The sequence below is a fragment of the Physeter macrocephalus genome, chromosome 4 (assembly GCF_002837175.3).
Source record: "Physeter macrocephalus isolate SW-GA chromosome 4, ASM283717v5, whole genome shotgun sequence".
Taxonomy (NCBI): Eukaryota; Metazoa; Chordata; class Mammalia; order Artiodactyla; family Physeteridae; genus Physeter; species Physeter macrocephalus.
Genome location: NC_041217.1, coordinates 142,316,449 through 142,331,261, shown reverse-complemented (window position 1 = coordinate 142,331,261; position 14,813 = coordinate 142,316,449). Strand labels below are relative to the sequence as shown.

At 35.5% G+C, this 14,813-nt stretch overlaps 1 protein-coding gene across 1 annotated transcript in view; it reads right to left on the bottom strand.

The window, feature by feature from the left end:
- FAF1 (Fas associated factor 1) overlaps positions 1 to 14,813 on the bottom strand; it is a 534,086-nt gene that overhangs the window by 147,156 nt on the left and 372,117 nt on the right. The window contains exons 10-12 of the mRNA XM_024119653.3: positions 5,044 to 5,170; positions 4,027 to 4,090; positions 2,992 to 3,073 (exon numbers count right to left, since the gene is read on the bottom strand). Of these exons, the coding sequence (XP_023975421.1) occupies positions 2,992 to 3,073; positions 4,027 to 4,090; positions 5,044 to 5,170 (273 nt within the window). The remainder of the gene's footprint in view (positions 1 to 2,991; positions 3,074 to 4,026; positions 4,091 to 5,043; positions 5,171 to 14,813) is intronic.

Below are 14,813 nucleotides of genomic sequence, written 5' to 3'. Positions count from 1 at the left end.
GAGTCCAAAGAGGTCAGTGGATTTGGGTATCAATCTAATATGAAACAAAACAAATGAACCAATGATTTCCAGTTGTTAAAATACCAACACACTCATCAAAAGCAAACAATCAATTGTTTCATTAGAAATACCCAGAGGTTAATAAGAGTTTACGCTCCTCTGGGAATCATCAGTCTGAATAAATCCAAATGCCAATTTACTATACAAAGACACTCAATAAAAAGTTCTTTCGTCTATTATATACTGTATATTTAAATAATGTATCGTCACAAAGTTATAATGTTTATAGTAGCTTTTTAAATGGAATTTAAAAGATATCTATGCTTATTTGGGAGCTATACTTAGGTTATAAAAGGCCCTCACATTTTCTGGTTACTTCAACTGCTTAGCAATCTTATTGGAAAAGCAGAGACGAATTAATCCCAAATACATTCTTATCCAGGAATGAATTGAAAAATAGATTATTTTAAAGCTATAATTACTCTTTCAAACATATTTATGTTCAACAATAAGTGATTGTTTAAATATAATAACATTGCTGTACAATAAGAGACTTAATAACCATTAGAAATCCTGTTATAATAAAGTATTCAGCATTACTTACAAAGCATTCTTGCAACAAAAAAACCCCCAAAAATATTGACCTGAATCTAACAAAGCTTTTAGACTTAATAGCCATTTCTCAGGAAATACAGAGAGAGAGGAACAAGTTAAATCATATCACAAGGAAACAATCACACAAATCCAGAATCTGGAACAATCTGTAAGTCATCCAGCATGATTTCTTGACAAAGCAAATGTCATAAAAAGGGGTGGGTGGGGGAAAAAAGCAGGTGTCTGCTTAAAAGGGTTTAAGAAATCTAACAACCAAATGTAATTTGTGATCCTTGAGTGGATCACGGTTTCCAAAAGAAGAGTCAACTGGTGAACTTTGAATATGCACTGGATACTAGATGACATTAGGAAATTATTGTTAGTATGTTACATGTGATAATGGTATTGTGACTGTAGGGGAATGTCATTATTTTTGGAAAGTGCATGCAGATGCTTTTAGGGGTAAAATATGATGTCTGTGATTCACTTTGAAATGCCTTAGCGGGGCTTCCCTGGTGGCGCAGTGGTTGCGCGTCCGCCTGCCGATGCAGGGGAACCGGGTTCGCGCCCCGGTCGGCCACGACAGAGGAAGGCCCGCATACCACAAAAAAAAAAAAAAAAAGAAATGGCTTAGCAAAAAATAATGAATATATAAGAGTATCCTAAATGTTTTACGCAGTTTAAGTTTTAATAATTTCAAAAGTTTAATTGCTAAAGCTCCATTAAAACTTCGGGACGCCCTGTATATAGAAGAAGCAAATATGGCAAAATTTTAGTAATTGTTGAATCTAGGTATAGGGGTTTTAAGTGTTTATTGTACTACTCCTTTACTTTTTCTGTATTAAAAATTGTTTTAATAAAAGTTAAAATATTATAAAATATAATTAAGTAAATGATTATATAATATTAAAAGGTGAAGATAAGCTGTTTTAACAGGATTATAACATGACCAATTTTATATTAAATATGCATGTGTGCTCAATGAAATAAATAATAAATATATGGAAAGAACATATAAAGTTAATCTGTGTTAGAATATATTCTTTTAGCTTTTCAGTATCTTCCATAAACCTGTACTTATGGAAACTATAAACCTGTATTACCATAAATATATATTTCTTCAAAAATAAAATCCATTTAATATAGATTTAATAGTTAAAAAATAGATGTTTAAAATTGCCTTTACAATGGGCTATTCCACTATTCTTAGGGTAGAGAACAATTTATGTTTCTTAATCTACTTCATTGAACTGTCAATGATAGATTTAAGCGTGATCACTAATTACTGTGTTGGAATTCAATTTTTAAAAACTGTTTAAAATGAATTTTTCTTTAGGTCAGAGTTTAACATAAGTAGAAACTAGAAATTTCAGAGGCATCCTTGCACTCTATTCTCAAAATTCTTTGTCCTCTTTAATTCCAATAACTTTCCCTCTAACTCCATCTACACCTTATTCCTTCCTTCCTCTCTCTTTTTTCCTTCATTCATTAAACATACAGAGTATTTACTATGTGTAGAGATGTAAGGTACACTGTCACTGCCAAAAAGAAAATCAAATCTCTTAAGACATATATATAAAAGAGAGAGAATGGATAATTAAAAGCAATGTGTTATCACTGCAAAGTACTAAAGGGTGGGTGTGGAAGAGTAGGAATCAACCAGGTAAAGAGCAGGATGACAGGTATTCCTGACAGTGGGGCAGCATGAAAAAAGAGTAAGATTATGGGGAAGTACAAATGGTACACTACTGCTAGATTTATTAAGTGTAAGGCAGGAAATGGGAAGAGCTGAAGTTGTACAGATAGGCAGGAGCCAGGTAACTGGGGTCTCGACTACAGTGTCAACATATAAATAGAGCAACCTCACAGAATCTTCGTGCTCAAAATGTAACTTCTGATTTCTTGTTACATACTTGGATCTACTTGATTTCAAGATCACAAGATCCATTTCTATATTTAAGGAGAAATCTTTTTGTTGTCTAAAATGACTTTTAGGAGAAAATACTACAGTTATAAGATATATACTATTAGATGGAATAATCATTTGGGGAAAAGACTGAAGGACAAATCACTTAGCAAGAAACTGTCAATCATATAACTGAAAAGAATACGAACACGTAGCCTGGTCCCTTCTAAGCATGTCCACCCCTTTCTCCCCCTAAAAAAAAAAACCCCGTTTCAGAGCTTGACAAAGACTTCTGCAAAAGCCAGCAGTACCCTATCATACTACTGCCCCTCTGAAATGGGCATCTTGGTGATGATTAGGTTGGTAGATGAACCAGAAACAAAATCAAGTCTTCAATCTGAAAAAAACAGAAAACATCAAGCATTGCCTCAGGCCTGGTGGTAAACCTATGGGATATACTTTTTAATCAGAAAAGGTAAGATTCCACTTACATCTCGGGCTTTCACATAGAAGGCCTCTTGAAAAGTTGCTTCTAACGAGCCAATAAAAAATACAGGATGGCAGTCACCATATCTATAGGAAAAATTGTGTCTATTAATTAAAATACATTTCAAATTTACTTCAAATTTCACAAGTCTAACCAATGAGTTTTAAGTAAATGTCGCAGCTAATGTCTCTTAAGTATAGACAAAACATTAAAACATTTCTTTAAAGGCTTAGGAATGGGTTTCATTAGTTTTTTGAACTCTTCTTGGCCTATACCGATATATCAGAACACTGGAATTTTAATTACATCTAGCAAATGGACTTAATGAGTGCTATGAAACCATGCCATTTACAAGTAGCAATTCCTGGTTACCCACTTCCTTAAGATTTTCCTAGTTACAATAGCCTTAACTTTCCATTTTAGTTCATTTATTCTCTAACACAGAGGGAAAAAATGGTTCCTTGCTAAGTTTCCAAATTACATTACATCAGAAAATTGAACTAAAGAGAAATATTGTTTACATGTAAATTTAGGTTTAAACATTTAAATCTTTTTAAACACCTCTAGATGAATCTCAAATGCATAGAAAATTTTATATCACACTATTAAAAGAAGAAATGCTAAATGATTCCAAAACAAAAATTAAAAGAAAAAATTCACTTATATCTAAAATTTTTAAATTATTTTTTTATTCAATATTACTTTTAAAAGATTTTGTTTGTCCTAGGATATACTAAAACTTAGTATCCTATAACGTAGTCCTTTTGGACATATAGTCAAGATATTAAATTAGTAATCCATTTATTATGCTTCTATAAAGATATAGAGATAAGATAAATACATCTCTGAAGCGGCACAGTTTACTAGTTATCTGACTTGAATACTCTGTATTCACTATTAGGACTATATATATTGATAAGTGTATCCTTTGAATACTTTAAGGAGAAATTGAAAACAATCTATGATTAAAGTTGTTCCAGAAAAATCACAGTAGCATTAAAAGAACATCAATTTTATATAGTTAATGTCCTAACCCTACCTTGAAGAAAACTCTGCTGTAAATTGTAATAAGGCATCTCCTTCATTTTCTGCGTTTTCTGGCACTAAAAAACAAACAAAAGAAAAAACAAAAACAAAAAACCAAAACAAATAGACACAAAAAACAAACCACATAACATCTAATCCCACATATAAGAAATATATTTAATCAATAAAGAGGAATTAAATTTTAGTTTCTGTGATACATCTGAGGAGACATTTTAACTCGACATACATTAGAAGATTTCATCAAACCTTAAAAAAGAACCTCAAAAAAATTTTAAGCTCATAAATTTTTGAAAACCAACTGATACAATCCTGCTAGGTGCTGAAAATATGTGCCAGTCATCAATTATGCTTGAAATGACATCTTGTGATTAAATTATATAAAAAGTTCTCAAATTATTCTAAAGACCTTATTAATCAGGAAAATAGTCATTTTATGTAAATATCACATCTATTTCTGCCCATGAATGTCCCCTAATTTCACAGAGTACATGAGCCATATATGGACTTATTTTAATAGTCATTTTGTATATAGCACCACTTATGATCCTATACTATGCATCTTGTCAGGTACAAGTGAGGGAGATGGCACATTTAGTTTACTTCTTTCCTTCCAAAGATGGGTACCAGTGAATGGAAAAGTAATGTAACTACTGATAAAACTGATATCTCCAGTAAGATGTGTGGTGACAAGTACAGTCACAAAAAGTACAGCTATTTTGTTTATCAATTTCTGGGTTTAAAGTAAAGAGATAAACTCATAACTGATTATACATGTGAAACAAAAGTTACATTCCCTTGAGTTTTTAATGAATTTTACTAAAGTATTGGGAATGGTTGGGCTTAAGATCAAAATTCAAGAGGCTCTAGTTCCTATGAATAATGTCTACTTCCTATATTTTCTCTCTCCAAACCTGAAAGTCAGTTAGAGATTAAGTTCATTGTTCCTCATAAGTTTCTGCACTAGGAGGGAGAATTACAATGCTGGACCCAAACAGCTATTAATACTCACTCATTGGAGATTTCCTCAAGGCAGATGACGCCATGCCGAATACTTCTCCATCATCCACCCCAAATTCGGAAGCATCTTCAAAGTCATCTCCATCACTATCACTAACCATATGAACATCGGTGCTTTGCTATTTAAGGAAAGTCCTATGATTAGTTTCATACTGACTTTAGGAAATCAAATTCCAAAATATAAATTATGTAATTACAATAGGACATTAGCATTATAAAAGTTTTATTAAATAAGAAGCTATTTGCTAGAGTGAAGCTTAATATTTCTCATTTTAAGGCTTACATATATTTGTAATCTTGCTGTGATACCCCTAGACTAAAGGTTGGAGCCTGAGTGAAAAAGAAGAATGCTTACAAACTCAATGAAGACTGGGATTTTTATCTGTTTTACCCCCAGCCTATGGTATACAATTAGGTGCTCAAGAAATATTCGCTCAATAAGTGAAGAAATGGGTACAATCTAAGAGGTCAGACATAAATAAGCTATATGAGTCTTTCAAAAAGCTCATGGTAGTCTAAACTTTTGGGCAGAAGTAATGGTAGCATTTAAAAATTTTGCCTCTTCCCTACTGCAATGGTTCTCAAATTTCTCATTAGTGAAATATGGTACACTATCCCCATGTGTTATTGGAAGATAACATGAAATACACTATATACGAAAGCTCTTTGTAAACTGAAGGCCATTAAATATGAGATGTAATAATGATGCTTCAATTCAATAAACATTTACTGAGAATTTACTACATGCTGGGCACTAATAAATGTGCTCCGTTTATTTTGTTTTCAGCAACGTCCGTTGAGATATAAGGTAGTACAATGAAAAACATCAGTTTCAAAATATGAACTTGGCTCCTGATCTCTAAGTTAGAATGGGATTTCAAAAATACTGAGATTTCAAACATTTGAACTGAGTTGTGAATACTGACAAATATTAAAGTCTTGGATAAGAAGGGGGTCCCAGCAAGGTATCTGGCTAAGTGCCTATCTGTACCATGTTTAATAAATAAAGTCTACAAAGACCACTGAATAAATGAAATTTCTATCTTTCAAAATATGGTGCTATGTACCTAAATTATGCAAATGCATTAAAAGAAACTCAGAATCAAAGACTCATGAAACTTGGCTAGAGGGGATGTTAGAGTTCAGTCAGACATAGAATCATAGATTTTAAAGCTGGAAGGGATTTTAAAGATCTCTCACTAACATTTTTCAAATTTCTTTTCACAGAGTTACCTCCCTCCCCTAGCCCCAAGCAAAATATTATGTAAAATTATAGTGCATACATAGGTAAAAGTAAGGCCACTCCGGTTGATGCAGGGAGAGGGCAACTAGTAGCCTAATGCTCCTGGCCTTGGCCTTTTCTTCCTCACATCCCTTTGATAGCTGGGGTACCTCTGAAGGCTCTCAGGACACTACAGAACAATTTTTAAAACTACTAATCTAGTGAGTCTAACAGCTGCAAATAAGGAAGGCAAGATATTTACTCCATATGACTCAGCGGGCTTAGCATTTCCTCCTTGGGCATAACCAAGCATTAATGCCCATAACTGTTAACATTTTCCCTCTTACCTTAAAGACAGTTTTCCCAATGGTTTGAACAGAGAAGGAAATGTACATATACTTACTGGATGAATAAAAATGAATGGTCCTTGCCCTAAGCATCTATCTGCTATTCTGACTATACCACTATTTCTCACAGAAGCCTTGGTTCTACTTGTACTCCTAATGCTACTTTAGTGTTTTGCTTTGTAGAGCCAAGACCTCCTCTTGATTTCAGCAATTCAACAGCATAAAAATTCAAAACCCTTTCTCATTTCAAAACAGTGAAGGAGCCTCCCCTTCAAAATAACACATTTACTAGGACTATAACTGTACTTGAATTCCATCTGTTTCAGGTAGGCAAATATCTGGAGCATGAACTTCCCTTGAATTCTTAAATGGGTAAAGGCTCAGGATCTAAAAGGTACACTACACATTCCTTTAGGGTACTTAGCCAGGTTTGCAGGCAAGTGGAAAGAAATAAAAGTCCAGTATGACAAACTTTCTCACATCTTCTGTCAGCTAGGCTATCATCTCAGCCTTCACTTAGTCTTGCCTAGTACTCACCCTCCCTTAAAGAGGCATTAGATTAAGAAGGAGGTTTGGAGGACACAGGGATGAAAAAGAAAGGAACTGTTCTATATACCATCTTTTTTTTCTCACTGCTTTTACCTTACTCCCCCACCATCTATCCCCTTTCTTCTAAACCAGCTTTCAGTCAAATAATAGCCCCTTTCCATAATAAGAGGACTAGGATAGTGATTTTAATTTCGTGCCTATGTAACACATTATTTTGTCTTCACAAAGTACAGAATTCCGAACTCTCTTAAGATCCCAGAAAACAAAATCCTACAACAACATCTTCAAAGGGAGGTATCTAAAAAGCCGATTTTGTTGAAAAAAGTATATTTTGAATATGAATTATTGAAGTATCTGCAAGAATGAGCTACTTAATTATGTATAAGGAACTCCCAATCTCTTTCTTATCAGCCATCTAACAGGTTAGGAAAATCTTTTTCTAAAAAATGAGATAAACAATCTTTTTTCATTAATGTTTGCTGATGAGAATAGATAATGTCTTGGTTCAGTCATGGTTGCTCTAAAATTCTTTGAAACCAGAGAAGCTATTTATTCAAAATTTTTTAAAAAGGTAAAAAAATTAGTGATTCTATTTTGGCTCTTTATTGCATTCATTTATTCCTTTTATCATTTATCATACGTTCATAAACCCTACTAAATGCTACATTGCCTGGACTTGAGTGAAAGATATACAGTATATGTTCTCTCAAGGAATACAATATAATATATATACAGATAATTATAATACCTAACAATAAGTGTTATGACAGGTAAGTTCAGAGGAGAGCCCCTAAATTATTGGGAGTGGGAGGAACCAGGGCAAACTTCTTAGAAAAGATGATAACCAAACTGCTTGAGACAAAAATTTAGAACTCATACATGCATAAGACAAGCATATAATTGAAGCTGATATTTCTTTCACCAGCTACTTACTATGTCAAAGAACCAGGTTAAAAGCTTGGGATACAGAGAGAAAAAACACGGTTCCAAATTTCAAGAAATTCCCATTTTAAAGGAAGCTATATTTAGTTGCAAATATGTCTTTTCCAGTGTGTTAAGAGATACAATAAAAGTACAAGCAAAGACTATTGGAGAATAAAGGAAAGAGTGATTAATTACTTTAGAAGACTGTGCAAGGCCTGATGCAAGTGCTAATATTTAACCCATATCTTTAAAAAAGATATCAGTGTTGTGGATGTATGTAATGGAAGATTGGTGGGGAGGGAGTTGTACTCTAGGCAGAGAAAAAACACAAGCAAGAAACTGGATATTTAAAAAAATCAATAAATTCCAAAAAACAAACTGAATCATCAGCTCTATGTATGGAAGAGGAATGTGGACTGGCTATAAGGCCAGAAAGTTTTCATGAAACTAGATTGTAGTAGTTCTTAAATTGGTACACTAAGGTATTTGGACTTTACTCTGCTGGCAATAGGGAAATCACTAAAGGTTTTTAGGCGGAGGACTGTTGAAGGGAAAAATTCTGGTGTGTGTGTGGGGGGGTGTGTGTGTGTGTGTATCTGCGTGTGCATGTGCACGCATGCGCGTGTTTGCGGTGGTTTGGCAGCATATGGCAGATTAGACTTGAAGACATGAGAAGGGATACTTATTTCAATGTTCCAAGTGAAAGGATGTGAGAGCCTATACTTTAGTAGTAGTGGGAATTCAATGAAGGGGACAGACTTAAAATATACTTTAGTAGAACTGATAGGAATTGTTGACCAATTAGATTTGAGGATGAAAAAAATGAAAGAGGCATATGAAACAAAAATTTCTAGTTTGGGTGACTGAGTGGTAGGGAAGGTCAGGTTTGGTGAGGAAGAATACTGAGGCCAGTTCTCAGATAGAATACATTTGAGGAAGCTGTAGGGAATCCAGGTAAAAACATCTAGTAAGCAACTGGAAAAAAAAAAATCTTTTTAGGAGCTCAAGAAAGAGACCCAGAAAAGATTTAGATTTTGAAATAATCAGCAGATAAATAATACTAGAGCCTACAGAAATGAATAATATCATTCAGTTAAAAAATAAAGGAAGAACAGTGATAAGGATAAAAGTTTACAGAATATATATTTCAACTGGTGAAGAAAGAGAAACAGTAAAAGAGATGGAAAGATAACTGTCAAAGATTAGAAAAGCAATTAAGAGAAAGAATCAGAGAAGTAAGGTGTGAGAAAATCTCAGTGGAGACGAGCAATGTAAACAGATTCAGAAGGATGAGAATTAAGAAAGAGACAGTTATGGCACTATGACAAAAAAAAAAACCAACACAGCACAACAAAGAAACCTGGATTTATAATCAAAAGACCTAGTGTTGAATACTCTGCCATTTTCTGTATGACTTTGGGCAAACATCATTGCATCACCACTGTAGAAGGTGACTTATTTTGACCCACAGAGTTGGCTGTGAAAGTGAAAAAAGGTGACATAGCATGGTATTTTATAAAAACTATTTTTTCCTGTCCCATACTTCTTTTTACTGAAGTATAGTTGATGTACAATATTATATGTTACAGGTGTACAACTTAGTGGTTCACAACTTTTAAAGGTTATATTCTATTTATAGTTATTATAAAATATTGTCTATATTCCCTGTGTTGTATAATATATCCTTGTAGCTTATTTTATACATAGTTGTTTGTACCTCTTAATCCCCTACCTCTGTCTTGGGCCTCCCTTCCCTCTCTCCACTGGTAACCCCTAGTTTCTTCTCTATATCTGTGAGTCTGCTTCTTTTTTGTTATATTCACTAGTTTGTTGTATTTTTTAGGTTCCACACATAAGTGATAACATATAGTATTTGTCTTTCTCTGTCTTATTCCATTTAGCATAATACCTTCCAAGGCCATACATGCTACTGCAAATGGTAAAATTTCATTCCTTTTTATGGCTGAGTAGTATTCCAGTGTGTGTGTGTGTGTGTGTGTGTGTGTGTGTGTGTGTGTGTGTGTGTGTGTGTGTGTGTGTGTGTGTGTATGTATGTGTATACACACATACATACACACACCAGGACCCCTGGGCTGGAGAGCTCATCATGGGGCTCAGAACTTACTCCTGTGGGAGAACCTCTGCAATGTAATTATTCTCCAGTTTGTGAGTCGCCCACCTGAGACTATGGGACTTGACTATATAATGAGTCTGCCCCTCCTACCAATCTCATGGTAGTTTCTTCTTTATGTCTTTAGTTGGAGGATATCTTTTCTGGTAGGTTCCAGTCTTCTTCATCGATGGTTATTCTGCAAATAGTTGTGATTCTGGCATGCTTGTGAGAGGAGGTGAGCTCAGGGTCTTTCTACTCCGCCATCTTAGCCGATCTCCCACAAACTATTATCTGCCTCTAATAGTTAAATTCAATTTTAGTCACTCTGTAGAAAGAAGCCACATTGTAGTGAGTTAAGTAAATAGACAATGAAGAAATAGAGTCAGCCGGTACAGATTACTCTAAGAAGCTTGGCTGTGAAAAAAAGAACAGATGAGCTAACGCTTGAAGGGGAGCTAGGTTTGAAGGAATATATGTATATTTTTAGGATGAGAAGTTCTGAACATATTCTTAAGATGAAGAGAAGGAACCAATAGAGAGGGAGAGGATAAAAATGCAAGAGAGAGCCCTTACCCCTCCCACTTTGTGGGAGAGGCTAGTGGGAGTAGGATCAAGGTAATGGGCAGAACATAAACTCTAACAGCAAACACCTCAACTAACAAATTAGGGTAAAAAATTTGATGCTGACATAAAAATATCCTAATTTGAACAGTCAAAAAGGAAAGGATCATAAAAATCTTGATATATCAGATCAGTTGGGACAGTTTCAAAGAATAGCAGGTCCCTCTATGACTGGAATAAACAGTTTTTGTCTTGGGTTGACAATGAGCATTAATAAGGGTGAGAAGATGGGTTTTGGGGGAGACATGGTAAGTTCAGTTTTATACAGAGTGAATCTGTAGTGGACATTCAGATGGAGATGCTCAGGAGGAACTGGGTTACTATTTAGCTTGTCTGCCTGTGGTGAGTATGTGGCATTGTACCCATAGGCAAACAAGTTAAATTCTTGTCTCAACAAGTTTTAAAAACTGAAACACAGATTTTTGGCAACTATCTGCATTCAACTTCATTTTGATAGGTACAAGCTCCTTTACAGAAAGACTGTGCTTTGTCCACAGCCATATTCCCAGCACTTATGCCAGTGTCAGGTGTAGAGTAGGTATGTAATCAGAATTTATTGAATGACTACTGATTGAATCTTCTGTCATTTAAGGCAAAACCTACGTATCCTTATCTCCTCCCTCTTTCTTCTCCCACAGATCCTATCAGTCACCAATCCTACTGATTTTCCCTCCAAAATATATCCTGAATCCATTTCCTTCTCTCTGTTTTTAACTAGCGATGCTCTAGTTGAGGGTCTCATTATCTTCTGCCTGTACTAGCACAATAGATTCATATCTGATTTCTCTGTCTCCAGTCTTGCTTCCTTTACATCTAGCCTCTACATAGCAAAGTGCTTTTCTCTAAAATGTCCATTTGGGAAAATAAAAAAATCATTCCCCACTTAAAAGCCTTCTGTGCCTGCCCAGAGTTCAAGTTCCCAACTTGACATACAAGACCTATTCACCATTGTCTCATCTTTTATCTTTCTTTGTCTCGCACTTTATTTTAATTTTTTTTACAAAGTTCTTGTTTTTTTTAAGTCTTTATTGAATTTGTTGCAATATTGCTTCTGTTTTTTTTTTTTAATGTTTTGGTTTTTTGGCCCAAGGCATGTGGGATCTTAACTCCCTGAGCAGGGACTGAACCTGCACCCCCTGCATTGGAAGGCGAAATCTTAACCACTGGACCACCAGGGAAGTCCCCTCCCACTTTATTTTGCATGAACAAACTGCACTCATGTCGCCCCATATACTACATTATATCATGCTATTTCCTCTGAATGAAATACTATTTCCATGTTTCTTCATTTGTCTGACTGTGACTCATTCTTTTAATTCGATTTGGATGTCAACTGCTGTAGTTCCCTCCTCCCCCCGCTCCTTCTTCTTTTTAAAAAATATTCATTCACAGATATTTATTCTGTGGCTGGTATATACCAGGCACTTTATTTTATTTTATTTTGCTTTTTATAAATTTATTTATTTTATTTTTGGCTACATTGGGTCTTCGTTGCTGCACGAGAACTTTCTCTAGTTGTGGCGAGCGGGGGCTACTCTTCGTTGCGGTGCATGGGCTTCTCACTGTGGTGGCTTCTCTTGTAGAGCATGGGCTCTAGGCACGCGGGCCCAGTAGTTGTGGCGCACGGGCTTAGTTGCTCCGCGGCATGTGGGATCTTCCCGGGCCAGGGCTCGAACCGGTGTCCCCTGCATTGGCAGGCGGATTCTTAAACACTGCGCCACCAGGGAAGCCCCTCAGGCACTTTACTAGGTGTTAGGGCTACAGAGGTAGATGAGGCAGACAAACCTTTTGCCTAAAAACATTCTTGAAGGTTATAGAACCCTTCCCCCCATACATGTGCTCCCCTAGTATCTAATGCTTATCTCACTTTTCTCATTAGTTATATAATATGAAATTTTCAGTTTATATTCACTTGACTGGCGCATAGTAAGTATTCAATAGACATCTCTGTAACTGAAAATATAAATCAATAGTTTTAACATCAACTATATTTAAAATTTCTTTTTTTGTTATTCTTGGAATACCCCTCCTGCTCCTCCACTATCAACTGAGGATTGGACAGCTCCTAAGGAACCTGGGTCCAGGGGTTCCCTATACTGTCCCACCCAAGCATCCATGATGAAGAGAGACAGGTACCTAGCTAGGTACCCAGAAATATGGGAAGGTCATTGAAAGGGGGCTCAGGAGCAAGGTGAGGATGGGAAGAAAAGATTAAATTATCATAAGGAAAATGTATTTGCAGGGCTAGAAGGAGGATGTAAGAAACAAAATTCCCCCAGTTAAAGAACACATAACTACAATGCATAAAATTCAAAACCTGAATTTAACTGCTGGTCTCAAGTATCTTCTTCCTAACTCAAGGCTGAAGACAGTCAATAGCAAAATGGTAATTATCTTGAAATACATGAAGTCATATAAGAGAAGGGTTAAAACCAGAAGAAAGAAGCAGAACCACTGGGTGGAAGCTACAAGGTCACAGCTTCCAATTTAATATAAGGTTGATATCAACAGACAGAGATGCTCAACAATGGAACTGGTTGCCTCATGAGGACAGAACCCTGCCATTGGAGATAAAACACAGATATATTTTGAGTGAGCTCCTTTAGCACACAGACTGTGATCCTAATGTTTGGCATGTAGAAGACATTAAAAAAATGTTTAAATGAATGAGGGATGAATGGATGGGAGAGTGTAAATCAAATTAAAAAAATCCCTTCCAGGTTTATAATTCTATGACAACATTAAAACCAAGTCACAGCTTCTTTCCCGTTTCTCACCAGTCCCCTGGAGGAAGTGGTATTTACAGTTAGCCAGGGAAGGAAAAATAATGGACTCATCCCAGATAATCAGATTTAAAGATATTCCCAAGGGTGGCTGTTTTAGTTTTGCAAAGCTCCCTAACCCTATTCTACCTTCTTCCATAATTAACCTAAAGTGTATGCCAGCCTCAAAAACGCTAGTCCTCAATATATGGCATTGACTTCTTTCCACCGAAGGGATTGCCCATATAACACATATAATGGTGAGGGTGAAAAAAGGAAATAAAATTAAGTGAAACAGTTACCTGTCATCTCTCAGAGCACAGAATAAAGAATTTTGGGTGGAGCTAGTTGGCTCCCTTTAATGTTAGCAGATTTATCCATTAAAGAGTTGACGCATAACGTACTTTAGTCATTAAAAATATACTCAAGCACTAGAAGGAAATATTTCAATAAATTATTTCTGGCAACTTCTGCCAAGCAATGAAACCCTATCATTTTTCCTTTCATGAGGAATTAGTGAGATAAAGTGCTGGAAAAAACGGTGTGGGCTCTTTAAAGGAAATTAACATTTTTAGAGTCTCAAGGAAACAGTATAGTAGTATTTGTAGTAGGGAGAAAACCTCCCTTCTTTGTGGATTTCCAAAAACCGAGTAGCAAATTATCATTTTCACAGGATGATCATAGACTAGAACTTCACTTATGCAGTCCCTTTTCTCTTTCACATATTTAAGCGATATAAGTACATACTCAGAGGATGGCTGCAGAAGTCCTGTGGCAGCTTCCATAATGAATGTCTAAAATATATAAGTTTAAATAAATATTTTGCAACCATATTTTGCATAGAATGTAAGTGGGAAAAGGTTTTACTGGACGAGCTCAAGCTTTTGAATACTTGGATCAGGTACTAGCCTAAAAAACACTGGTATAAATAAAGTTTTTTGTACTATTTATTTATGACCTCTGTTGCATGCACTTTTTAAGTCATGGTGATGATTTTTCCTAGTACAGAATAGCAGCTGAATAAATACTTTTAAAACAGATAAACTGTAATGTCCAGACTCTCTTTCCCATTCCCTTATAACCAAAGTCATGGTTGGACATAGTGCTATTGTAGCCAAGGAAAAGATACTGTCTTTTTTTTTTTTTTTTTTTTTTTTTGCAACACGCAGGCCTCTCACTGTTGCAGCCCCTCCCGTTGCGGAGCACCGGCTCTGGGCGCACAGG